This window comes from Ranitomeya variabilis, chromosome 4 (genome assembly GCF_051348905.1).
Source record: "Ranitomeya variabilis isolate aRanVar5 chromosome 4, aRanVar5.hap1, whole genome shotgun sequence".
NCBI classification, from domain to species: Eukaryota; Metazoa; Chordata; class Amphibia; order Anura; family Dendrobatidae; genus Ranitomeya; species Ranitomeya variabilis.
This window is the reverse complement of record NC_135235.1, coordinates 47129403-47143047: the sequence shown is the minus strand read 5'-3', so window position 1 is coordinate 47143047 and position 13645 is coordinate 47129403. Positions and strand designations below refer to the sequence as shown.

Below are 13645 nucleotides of genomic sequence, written 5' to 3'. Positions count from 1 at the left end.
AATATATTGCAAAACTACTCTCCTGACGTCTAGAGTATGGAATTTTTGTTCTTCAGGAGTAGAGGGATCTTTAAAGAAAGTAGGAAGATGTATCTCCTGTGACCTGTGGAACTTCCCTGCTACCTTAGGAAGGTATAGGGGGTCCGGTTTTAAGATTAGTCTGTCATGAAATGTGAGAAGGTAAGGTTGATCTATCGACAAGGCCTGAATGTCGCTGACTCTTCTAGCCGATGTTAAGGCTACTAAGAAGGCTGTTTTTAACGACAAGTGTTTTAAAGATGCTGTGTCTATAGGCTCAAATGGGGATTCTGTTAGAGAGTCTAAGACTAGATTTAGATCCCACGGAGCTACTCTAGGTATGTGGACAGGAGTAACTCGTTCACAGGCCGTGATGAAGCGGGATACCCATTTATTACCAGCAATATTATGGCCATAGAGGGCACCCAGAGCGGACACCTGGACCTTTAGTGTGTTAACTGACAGACCTGACTCTTTCCCTTTCTGTAGAAATTCTAGTATAGATTTTATTGGGACTTCAGAGGGGTTTGAACTAGTATGGAACTGAAGAAACTTCTTCCATACTTTGGTGTAAATTTTTGTTGTAGATGGTTTCCTGCTAAGCAGGAGTGTATCAATTAGGCCTTTTGAAAACCCCCTGGAATTTAATATCTGCCTTTCAAATTCCAGGCCGTCAGGTGGAGGCTGTCCACCTGAGGGTGGAAGAAAGGTCCCTGGGAGAGAAGGTTTGGGATTGAGGGAAGGACCCAAGGATCCGTCACCGACATCGACCGCAGGCACGAGAACCATGGTCTCTTGGGCCAGAATGGCGCTATTAGTATTATCCTGGCCTGCTCTTCCCTGATTTTCCGTATTACTTGTGGCAGCAGAATTATCGGAGGGAAAGCATACGCCAGCTTGAATTGCCAGGGTGTTTGAAGAGCATCTAGAATGTCCGGGTGATCTGCACGGGACCGAGATGCGAATTTCTGGACTTGTTTGTTTTGTTTTGTAGCGAACAGGTCTATTTGGGGTTTGCCCCATAACAATGTTATCTTGTGGAAAATGTGAGGATTGAGACACCATTCTCCTTGATGAAGAGTGTGTCGACTTAGGAAGTCCGCTTGTTGATTGTCCTCTCCTTTGATGTGGACTGCCGAGAGGGACAACAGGCCAGGATTAAGGTACTGTTTGCGGAAGACATTAGAGCGTCTGATCTTGTGCCGCCTTGTTTGTTTAAATACGCCACTGTCGTAGTGTTGTCTGAACAGATTCGGACGTGGCTTCCTCGTAGCTGTGGGAGAAATTGACGCAGTGCATAGTTTACCGCATTCAATTCTTTTAGGTTTGATGAATATAAATCCTCATTCTTATCCCAGGTTCCCTGGCAGAATCTATCTCCCATGTGTGCGCCCCACCCGTGGGGACTAGCGTCCGTAGTTATCGTGTGGGATGGTGATATTACCCAAGGGACACCCCCCGCTAGGTTGTCTTTATTTAGCCACCATTCTAAGGAGGATAAGACTTTCTCGGATAAAGTTATTTTCGATTCAAGGTGCCCCAGAAATTTTCTCTGTTCCCGAAGTATCTGATGTTGTAATGTTCGGGTATGAAGTTGTGCCCACTGAACGGCTGGAGTACAGGAGGAGAGGGAACCTAGCAAGGACATTCCTGCTCTCAGGGACATTTGAGGTTTGTGAATGGCCGCCACAACTTTACCCTCTATAAGAGATATTTTTTCTTGGGGAAGTAGACATTTTTGCTTTATGGAATCTAGACTAAATCCCAAAAATGTCTGAAGAGAAAGTGGGGTGAGTCTGGATTTTTTATAGTTGACGATCCAGCCCAGGCTTTCTAAGGACGAGACAGTGTCAGCTAATCGTTCCGCACACTGAAGGGATGAGTTTCCTACAACTAAAAAATCATCTAAGTAGGGAATGATTAATGTGTCTCTCTGGCGAAGGTAGGCCATTACTTCTAACATTACCTTCGTGAAGATCCTGGGTGCCGTGGAGAGACCGAAGGGCATGGCTGTATACTGGAAATGATGAATCTCCCCCTCAAGAGTTACTGCCACTCTTAAGTATTTTTGATACCTACTATGGATAGGGAGATGGTAGTAGGCATCTTTTAAATCAATGCCGCCCATTCTACAATTTGGAAAAAGGAGCTTAATGGCCGATCTAATAGACTCCATTTTAAACGTATAATTTTTAATAAACGTATTGAGTTTTTTAAGATTTATAATTGTTCGAAATGAACCATCGGGTTTAGGGATTAAAAATAACGGAGAGTAGAACCCTTTACCCTCTTGTCCCTTTGGCACCCTAACTAAAACATTTTTAACTATAAGACTTCTAATTTCCAGTTCAAGGGCCTTCTGTTGCACTGGTGAGGAAAGGGCTGTTAAAATAAAGGAATCATGGGGAATTTGGAGGAATTCTATTTTCATTCCTTCCTTAATAATATTTAGCACCCAGGAACTTGACGTGATTTTTCGCCATTGGGGAAAGAAAAATTTTAACCTGCCCCCTACTGGGGTGTCTGGTGTTTCAGAATTTGTTGTCTCTACGGAAGGGGGGGCCTTTGAACATAGTGCCACCCTGTTTTCCCTCTCTTGTGGCCCATGGTGACGATCTTTCATTTTGTGTTCTTTTCCCGAACAGCCTCTTCCTAAAGGTCTTCCTATAGAAAGGAATTGAGGGGTCAGGGAAGGCTTTTTTCCTCTCTTTTGCTTTTTTGAGGATCTCGTCTAATGCTTTCCCAAACAAAAACTCACCCTCACACGGAATAGCGCAGATCTTAGCCTTTGACTGCGTATCCCCCTTCCAGCTCTTCATCCATAACGCACGTCTGGCATTATTAATTAGACCGGCTGACCTTGCTGCAAGGCGAAGAGAGTCAGCTGAAGCATCGGCCATGAATGCTGCTGCACCTCTAATTAGTGGTATCGCATCCCGCAATTTTTGTCTGGAGACCCCCTGTTCGATTTGTTGATCCAGCTGATCAATCCACACAAGCATGGATCTAGCTGTGCACGTGCTGGCAATTGATGGCTTAAATATGCCCGTTGAAGCCTCCCATGATCGTTTCAGTGACGATTCTGCCTTCCGATCTAAAGGATCAGAAAGTAGGCCCGCATCCTCGACTGGTAGGGCTGACTGTTTTGAGGTGGAGGCGACTGCAGCGTCCACCTTAGGGATTTTAGTCCATGAAATTAACTCCTCATCATTAAAGGGGTACTTCCTTTTGGAGGCTGACGGGAGAAAACCTCTCTGGTCCTGTTTCTCCCACTCCCTCTTTATCAGAGCCTTAACCGCAGGAATTACTGGGAATGCTCTTCTCTTCCTCTCCGCCAACCCTGCAAACATGATGTCTTGTGCAGTTTGGTCGTCTTTTGTATCCTCACAACCTATAGTATTCCTGATGGACTTTACTAGGTTGTCCACCCCATCAAGAGGAAAACAAGCTCGACCCTCAATGTCGGAATGTGTTGAGGAAGAGGATGACGACTGCGAGGAGTCTGAGTGGATAACGCCTTCCTCCTCGGACTCAGAGCTGGATATAGCCTTTTCTTTCCCGGATTTTTTAGGGGGGGTACTGGCTTGTGAGATGGCCTGTAATTCCTCTCTAATTATGGCCCGTATATCTGTGACCGACATAGATGGACTCTGCATTGTTTCCGCCATACACTGATTGCAGAGTTTTTTGGGGTGGGAATCTGGGAGAGGCTCGTCACATAACGCACATTGCTTGTGCTTAGATTTCTGTCTCTTTTTGGCCTGGGAGAAGAAGACATTTGTGGAAAAGGGTGTCAGCTTTATAGGCAGAGGGGAAATCACACTCACCCAGTGAAGCTGTACGGTACCGAAATAGGAGGCTGCGACTTTCTGGATCTTGAATCCTTGGTCTCACTCCTGTGGCTGGCATCTGAGGACCTTCTGCTGGCTGGCTCACCTGCTGGGTCCACAGTCTTGCCTGGGGACGACATGTTGCATCGCCTGTGCGTTTGCAACTTCCCCCTTTTTATAGGCCAGGATCCGGTCAGTAAACTTTTTTTTTTTTTTTTTTACTCTGCAGCGGTGCACTGCGCATGCGCGAAACCGCGCTTTTCCCTCCACCGCTGTGTGAGTGACCCGGAAGTGCTCCTCTACTTCCGGGTCATTCTGGGGATTCTTACACCGCTCCACGCATGTGCGGCCGCCATTATCCCGGCCTGCGCTATGGAGCGGTGTACCGGCTGCCGCTGCAGCTGTGCCGCAGATCCCGGACCCTTTTACCTGGTGGTCCGCGACTGGAGCCTGTTCAAGCCGCACCTCTGCAGCGCTGCTCCTGTGGAATCGGCGTCATCTCTCCCGGACTCAGCCATCCCACATGCCGGCCAGACGAGGGGGGAGCCGTCTAACGGAATCTCCCCCGACGCTGCATCTGGACTGCATCCCCTGCCGTTCGCGCAGAAACCGCACAGGCGGATGCTCCTAGCCCAGGTATGATTTCTGTAGTCTTCAGAGATCCTGTCCCCTGGGAACAGGAAACCTAAAACAGAGGAGGAGAGGGGGACCGCCCCCCTTTTATGTCTCTGTAGGTTTCCTGTTCCGTGGGGCGGATCCCTATCTCTCCAGTGGGTGCTGTCATGGCGAAGGGTAAAAATTAGCTTCAATCATTAGCGGACACCATGTCGCGTTTGGAGAGCCCCTGTGTGCCTAAACATTGGAGCTCCCGCACAAGTGACCCCATTTTGGAAACTAGACCTCCCAAGGAACTAATCTAGATGTGTGGTGAGCACTTTGAACCCCCAAGTGCTTCACAGAAGTTTATAACGCAGAGCCGTGAAAGTAATAAATGTTTTCTTTCCTCAAAAACATTTTTTTAGCCCAGAATTTTTTAATTTTCCCAAGGGTAACAGGAAAAATTTGACCCCAAAAGTTGTTGTCCAGTTTCTCCTGAGTACGCTGATACCCCATATGTGGGGGTAAACCACTGTTTGGGCACATGCCGGGGCTCGGAAGGGAAGTAGTGACGATTTGGAATGCAGACTTTGATGGAATGGTCTGCGGGAATCATGTTACGTTTGCAGAGCCCCTGATGTGCCTAAACAGTAGAAACACCCCATAAGTGACCCCATTTTGGAAACTAGACCCCCCAAAGAACTTATCTAGATGTGTGGTGAGCACGTTCAACCCCCAAGTGCTTCACAGAAGTTTACAACGCAGAGCCGTGAAAATTAAAAATCATTTTTCTGTCCTCAAAAAAGATGTTTTAGCAAGCAATTTTTTTTTCACAAGGGTAGCAGGAGAAATTGGACCCCAATATTTGTTGCCCAGTTTGTTGTGAGTATGCTGATACCCCATATGTGGGGGTAAACCACTGTTTGGGCGCACGTCAGGGCTTGGAAGGGAAGTAGTGACATTTGAAATGCAGACTTTGATGGAATGGTCTGCGGGCGTCACGTTGCATTTGCAGAGCCCCTGATGTGCCTAAACAGTAGAAACACCCCACAAGTGACCCCATTTTGGAAACTAGACCCCAAAAGGATCTTATCTAGATGTGTGGTGAGCACTTTCAACCCCCAAGTGCTTCACATAAGTTTATAACGTAGAGCCGTGAAAATAAAAAATAATTGTTCTTTCCTCAAAAATTATGTTTTAGCAAGTAATTTTTTATTTTTGCAAGGGTAACAGGAGAAATTGGACCCCAATAGTTGTTGCCCAGTTTGTCCTGAGTACGCTGGTATCCCATATGTGGGGGTAAACCACTGTTTGGGCGCACGTCGGGGCTTGGAAGGGAGGGCGCACCATTTGACTTTTTGAACGCAAGATTGGCTGGAATCAATGGTGGCGCCATGTTGCGTTTGGAGACCCCTGATGTGCCTAAACAGTGGAAACCCCTCAATTCTAACTTCAACACTAACCCCAACACACCCCTAACCCTAATCCCAACTGTAGCCATAACCCTAATCACAACCCTAACCCCAACACACCCCTAACCACAACCCTAACCCCAACACACCCGTAACCCTAAATCCAACCCTAACCCTAATCCCAACCCTACCCACAACTGTAACCCCAACACAACCCTAACCCTATCCTTAACCCTAACCACAAGCCTAATCTTAACCCTATTTCCAACCCTAGCCCTAATTCCAACCCTAAGGGTACCGTCTCACATAACGATTTACCAACGTTCACGACCAGCGATACGACCTGGCCGTGATCGTTGGAAAGTCGTTGTGTGGTCGCTGGGGAGCTGTCACACAGACCGCTCTCCAGCGACCAATGATGCCAAGGTCCCGGGTAACCAGGGTAAACATCGGGTTACTAAGCGCAGGGCCGCGCTTAGTAACCCGATGTTTACCGTGGTTACCAGCGTAAAAGTAAAAAAAAAAAACCCGTACATACATTTCGGTGTCCTTCAGGTCCCTTGCCGTCTGCTTCCCGCTCTGACTGAGTGCCGCCGTACAGTGAGAGCAGAGCGCAGCGGTGACGTCACTGCTGTGCTGTGCTCTCACTTTGCGGCCGGCAGACAGTCAGAGCGGGAAGCAGACGGCAAGGGACCTGAAGGACACCGAAATGTGAGTATGTACGGGTTTTTTTTTTTTTACTTTTACGTTGGTAACCACGGTAAACATCGGGTTACTAAGCGCGGCCCTGCGCTTAGTAACCCGATGTTTACCCTGGTTACAAGCGAACGCATCGCTGGATCGCTGTCACAACGATCCAGCGATGACAGCGGGAGATCCAGCGACGAAAGAAAGTTCCAAACGATCTGCTACGACGTACGATTCTCAGCAGGGTCCCTGATCGCTGCTGCGTGTCAGACACAGCGATATCGTATGGATATCGCTGGAACTTCATGGATCGTACCGTCGTAGCAATCAAAGTGCCACTGTGAGACGGTACCCTAACTCTAATTCCAACCCTAACCCTAAGGCTATGTGCCCACTTTGCGGATTCGTGTGAGATTTTTCCGCACCATTTTTGAAAAATCCGCAGGTAAAAGGCACTGCGTTTTACCTACGGATTTACAGCGGATTTCCAGTGTTTTTTTGTGCGGATTTCACCTGCGGATTCCTATTGAGGAAAAGGTGTAAAACGCTGCGGAATACGCACAAAATTGACATGCTGCGGAAAATACAACACAGCGTTTCTGCACGGTATTTTCCGCACCATGGGCACAGCGGATTTGGTTTTCCATAGGTGTACATGGTACTGTAAACCTGATGGAAAACTGCTACGAATTCGCAGCGGCCAATCCGCTGCGGATCCGCAGCCAATCCGCTGCGGATCCGCGGCCAATCCGCTGCGGATCCGCGGCCAATCCGCTGCGGATCCGCGGCCAATCCGCTGCGGATCCGCGGCCAATCCGCTGCGGATCCGCGGCCAATCCGCTGCGGATCCGCGGCCAATCCGCTGCGGCTTCGCAGCCAAATCCGCACTGTGTGCACATGCCCTAACCCTACCCCTAACCCTACCCCTAATTCTAACCCTAATTCTAACCCTAACCCTAGTAGAAAAAAATATATATATATATTTTATTTATTTTTATTATTGTCCCTATGGGGGTGATAAGGGGGGGGTCATTTACTATTTTTTTTATTTTGATCACTGTGATAGGCTATATCGCAGTGATCAAAATACATCTGAAACGAATTTGCCAGCCGGCAGATTCGGCGGGCGCAGTGCGCATGCGCCCGCCATTTTGGAAGATGGCGGCGCCCATGGAGAAGCTGGACGGACACCGGGAGGCCCGGTAAGTATGAAGGTGGGTGATCGGATCACGGGGGGGGGGGGGACCGGAGCACGGGGGGAGCGGACAGGAGGACGGAGGAGCGGACAGGACGACTTAGGGGGGCGGACCACGTAACGGAGCACTGGGGGGGCGATCGGTGGGGTGGGGGGGGGACAGATTAGGTTTTCCAGCCATGGCTGATGATATTGCAGCATCGGCCATGGCTGGATTGTAATATTTCACCGTTTTTTTGGGTGAAATATTACAAATCGCTCTGATTGGCAGTTTCACTTTCAACAGCCAATCAGAGCGATCGTAGCCACGAGGGGGTGAAGCCACCCCCCCTGGGCTTAAGCACCACTCCCCCTGTTCCTGGAGATCGGGTGAAATTGGAGTTAACCCTTTCACCCGATCTGCAGGAGCGCGATCCCTCCATGACGCATACGCTGCGTCACAGGTCGGATTGGCACCGACTTTCATGACGCAGCGTATGCGTCAAAGGTCGGGAAGGGGTTAAGGCGCAGTCAGACAGCCATATAAATCTGACTTCAGCGCATGGACTGGCCGGCGGCTCTCCCGAACCAACCCTGACAGCTGCACGTACTTCAATGCACCAGTTACACTCAATCAGGAGATCCGCGAATAGTCAGATTTATACACCCATCTGACTGCGCCGTAGACCGGTCAATCAGTATTCTATGCTCACAGAATGACTGTTCCTATGATTCGCTTGGACACAAAGAGATAATTATTGGTAGTACATCCTGTATACAGAGGACGATGTGCTGCCGATGAGAATTCGAATGGTAACATTAACGATCCAATCCACCTGACAAACGTTTGCTCATTAGTTGGGCGATTGCCAGCTTGTTTACACAAACGCTCATTGCCAATAATGGGATTGTCCAAATGAGAACTTAACCTGTGCACAGGGTAATGGCTGCCGAGCATATTACCTAGCTGTTGGCCAAAAGATGCTTCAGCCATTCATTCAGCAGACAGTCTTCTATGCCGACACAAACATGGGAGAACCTCCAGCTGAGCACCCCTTCAGCCAAGCGCCCCTCCAGGCAGACATATCTGCTGGCGGTTTATCTTTGGAGAATAAAAGCAATTGGCAGTCTGAAAATCAGACATGTCCAATCTCCATCTCCACCAACGTTGGTGCCCCATTCACATTAGAATACCAACCGAATCCATGGATAGGCTGGGGTCACACTTGCGAGTGCAATGCCTGAAACTCACGTGAGTCTGTCGCCTCAATACCTGGGCATTGCCGCCAGCACTCGGGACCGGAGCGTGCGGCTGCATGTATTTCCCGAGTGCCGGGGGCAGCGCCGGGTATTGAGGCGCGAGTTTCTCGCATTGCACTCACAAGTGTGGCCCCGGCCATAGCTAGCATTTACACCATCCTTCACCAGTATCTACACTTCTACAGTCATAGAAATGAGAGAAGAGGCTAAAGAACCTGTCCAGGAGACAGCGCTCAGGCACACAGCTGTATTACATCACCAAGATGGGTTAATGAGCCCCATCGAGGCCCCATACAATGATAAATGCAGCGCCTATAGCATGGGTGGGGAATCTTATTTTCTGCCAAGGGCCATTTGGATATTTATACCATCCTTCGAGGGCCGTACAAACGCCACCCACAAAGTGCATCCTGACTCTGGCGCTGGTGTCAGGACGTAATCTTTCATTGCATGCCCTTCAGTGTTCAGTAGTGAACAGTGTGTGTGTGTGTGTGTGTGTGTGTGTGTGTGTGTGTGTGTGTGTGTGTGTGTGTGTGTGTGTGTGTGTGCTAACAGAGCAAGAAGAAATTAATGAGCTGGTGGCAATCAAAATACACATCCCTGCCCAAGAATGAGGTCCCTGAGAATCCGCCCGGGGGCCTGATAAAAGGTCATCGAGGGCCATAAATGGCCCTGGGGCCTGAGGCTCCCCACCCCTGGCCTATAAGCTTTGGGACTCCATGCGCCCTGCACAGAGCACATTATCAGCACAAACGAACATTTTACCCCATCGATTTTAGTAGCTAAGGTTAAAACACTTACCGTATAATTGGTTATTTTTCTTATTCATATGTATGTGGCAACTGTCCAACATTTGCCACCAAAGTTTAGTTCCTGCTCTTTTCCAATGGATATAAGCCATGAAATTACACAATCGCATACAACAGCATTCCATTTAGAATACACCTAGGTACATGCAATTAGCAGGTTTCCATGGATATCAGTTGAAGCCAAATTACCCCAGTTCAGAGAGTTCAGTCGCACCAATAATAATTGGGAACAAGTGTCAGATAAGTAACTCGATATTAACAGGTAACACATTACATTATACATTTAAAGCTAAACAGAATGCAATTCTAGTACTCAACATGGAAATATCCAATAGAGGCAGTTATAGCTAAAAACGTCCAGACGCCTGCTACATGTCCCACCAATTTATCGATATATATATATATATAGATAGAGATATATATATATATATATATATATATATATATATATATATATACACACACACATATACATATATACACACACACACACACACACACACACACACACACACACAGGCAATATCTCGCCTTTGTTGTCAGTGACTTGGGTGGTGCATGTGCAGATCGATACATTGGTGTCTTGGTGTCTTGGGACGTCATAAGGACCTTACTGCTTATGCAGCACCCCAGGCAATGACACCGCTAGCGAGAGCAAATCACTGACAGAAGAGTGACCTGTCAGACATAGGAGGCAGGCGGGGAATAGCGAAGGAAGGGAAGTATTGCTGCAAGTGCAATGTCCCACTCAGAAACACTTGCATCAGAGGCAGGGGGTCGGAAACGATGACCCTGGAGGTCCCTTCCAACTCTAACATTCTAGGATTCTATGATACATTTTTTCCTGTAACACAACAGTAGTAAAACTGAAATGTAATAATGTTGCACCAAGAACATTTACATTTGCAACAAGTAAAAGTTAACTTTGCACAGGATTAGAAAAATGGCTGTTCACCAGCCCAATCTGAAGCCGTATCACTGTTGTCTTTGGTCTGGATCAGGTATCAGCATGGGACTCCTGACGGGCGGTGGAGACGCACTACGCCGATCTCAGACAACCCCAGGATCATAAGGCAGAACTATAAGAAGTTGTAGCAGCTGCAGAATCCCATCATAGAAACTGAGCACATAGATCCGAAAATAAACGATCAAAAAAAGCAAAAGCACAGAGTAAGGAAGAATATACCCACCTCCGTGCTTATTTTATAACAGCGGACGCTATGGTGACATATGACAGCTCCTCACGTACAGCTGGCGCTGCTGTTGCTCTTCCAGTGCTGCCCAGAACAGAGATGTCCACAGGGCAAATTAGACAGATATTATCTAGGTCACTTGTGTTCATTCTAATAGAATATGATTTAGCCTTTAACTGCTTCAGCGCCGCACCGACAACGCACCGCACTACTATCAGCATAACACACCAAAGCCAAGCTGGATAAGGAATAGTATGAGAATAGCGAGACAAAGCAGTCACACCGTGGAATAGTAGTGATGAGCGACCCTGTTCGGGGGCTAACCGAGTGTCTTCGGTGTGCTCAAATATGCTCGGCACTTCGACAGTCAACAGATGCAGGGTTAACCTGTTTGTTAGCTGCAACACATGCAGGGATTGCCTGTCTAAAAGGCGCAAGACATGCAGCCGCAGAGACTGGAGAATATTTTTCGAGCACGCCAAAGAGACAATTAGCACTTGAGCATGCTCAGATAACACCTTGTCCGAGCACATTTGCTCATCACTACTAAAGACTTATTTTCGTGTATTGCATCCAAAACCAGTGAGGGCAAAAGAAAAAAAGCATTGTAGATATGAGTTGTGGAAATCAAAATTTACATGTAGAAATGCCATGTACTTTTATAATGAGGTCGAAAGGGTAGAGAGTGACATGGCTTACAAGTCTCCTGACCCTGATAAGTCAGGCATGTCCACAAAAAAGAAACATTACCCCCCCCTTACAACCCAGTCAGAGGCTTCTCATGCAGCCAAATCTGATCTCATGCTTTGCACTGAAGAGAGGCAACAGCACAAAACACGTGTCTGCAAATAGATATTCCGATTTTGATCAGCCAGGTCTCTGCTTAGCGACGCTGTTCACTCAGAGCAGCCAATAGAGAGCTTCCCACCCTGCTTGTCAGGAAAGGAGCACAGCCTCTGCAGCAGCATGTCACTGTTTTGCTGAGAAGACCGAAAAAAATAACTCAAAACACTATTGTCAGCTGCCAGAGGGGGAAGGATGCAGATTCTGACAAGAACAGGACATATAATCAGCACCAGAAGGAGGAATAATTTTTTTTTTACGTTAGAACCACTGAGTATTACCGTACTTTAAAAAAAGAACTGCTGGAAATAAAGATTCCTCGGATAACCCCATTACAGTATTCCGTCACCTAGCCAGGGCTCCCCAGTCCGGCATTTACAACCAGTCACCTGCACAAGGAGGAGCTGTGCATCTCCCTAATGTATCAAGCATGTTCATCTGGGACACATAGATGGGGTATAATCAGTCCTTTAAAATCATCATGTGGAAAAATAAATAAATAAATAACCCTGGAGATGGAGGAGCTGTTTGAACTACACAGATGGTTTCTTTTGGGCAGGCTCCATTACGTTGCCACAGGTTTTTTACACCTTTACTGTGTCAAGGGTGACAATTCACAGGTACAGGATGCGCTGGTGCTGAACATGCACACATCATTAGATGATGGAGAGAAAAAGGAAAAAAATAAATAAATCACAACTTTACAACAGCATTTTATTCTGCATGTGTCACGCAGATGTCTGCTGCACATGACGCCTTTGCACTGCCGTACTTTATTCTGTAGCCTTGCTGGAGGAGATGGGAAGAGTAAATAGTGTGAGGAGTAAGCAGAGAAACCTCTGAACACAGAGACTGGCTGTGCTTGGTGAGATCAGGCCTCCTCTGCTATAGATTACTAGAGAGTTAGCAATATGTCATATTAGGGCTATGCTCACACGTTACGTTTTTGCTGCAATTTTTTTTTCTCCCCATAGGCAAAACCTTCTCTCCTGGCAGTAAAGTAGCGGCTTACAAAAAGCATGTTTAGATGCATTTTTGTTGTCTCTTGTGTATATTAATAAAGTTTAGTTAAAAAAAAAAAAAAAAAAAATTAATACAAAAGGGTGAACAAAGCATAGGACTGGAACTCTCAAAGCCCTGTGTGCGTCTATTAGCTCATAAATCTACTTTAAAGGGTTTATCGAGGACTATATTATGTTTTTTTACTATGGGACTAAGAACTAACGGGTAGGTAGTAGCTACCTACCTATAAATAAAATAGGTTTTTGGGTTTTTTAAAAAAAATTTAAACACACAAACAGTAGTGATGAGCAAATACTCGTTACTCGAGATTTCCCGCTCACGCTCGGGTGACCTCCGAGTATTTGTAAGTACTCGGAGATTTAGTTTTCAGCGCCACAGCTGAATGATTTACATCTGTTAGGCTACTTTCACACTAGCGTCGTTCGACGCACGTTGCAATGCGTTGTTTTGGAGAAAAACGCATCCTGCAAAATTGCCTCCATAGACTTTCATTAGCGACGCATTGCCACACGTCGCATCCGTCGTGCGACAGATGCGATGTGTTTTGGCGGACCATCGGCACAAAAAAAGTTACATGTAACTTTTTTTGTGCGTCTCCTCCGTCATTTTTGACCTCACATGCGCGGCCGAAACTCCGCCCCCTCCTCCCTGGACTGCAGAATGGGCAGCGGATGCGTTGTAAAACTGCATCCGCTGCCCACGTCTTGCAGAAATTTCACAGCATGCGTCGGTATGTCGGCCCGACGCTAGTGTGAAAGTAGCCTTAGCCAGCTTGATTACATGTGGGGAGGAAAACTAA

General features: G+C 47.2%; 2 protein-coding genes across 3 annotated transcripts in view; both read right to left on the bottom strand.

The window, feature by feature from the left end:
• INPP5A (inositol polyphosphate-5-phosphatase A) overlaps nucleotides 1-13645 on the bottom strand; it is a 473991-nt gene that overhangs the window by 450768 nt on the left and 9578 nt on the right. The gene's annotated exons all lie outside the window — the stretch shown is intronic.
• On the bottom strand, nucleotides 1642-4525 carry LOC143769680 (uncharacterized). Its single transcript, XM_077258447.1, has 2 exons — nucleotides 3866-4525; nucleotides 1642-3779 (listed from the first exon to the last, which is right to left on the bottom strand). The coding sequence occupies exons 1-2, from the start codon at nucleotides 3986-3988 to the stop codon at nucleotides 2550-2552; spliced, it is 1353 nt and encodes a 450-aa protein (XP_077114562.1). The 5' UTR covers nucleotides 3989-4525; the 3' UTR covers nucleotides 1642-2549.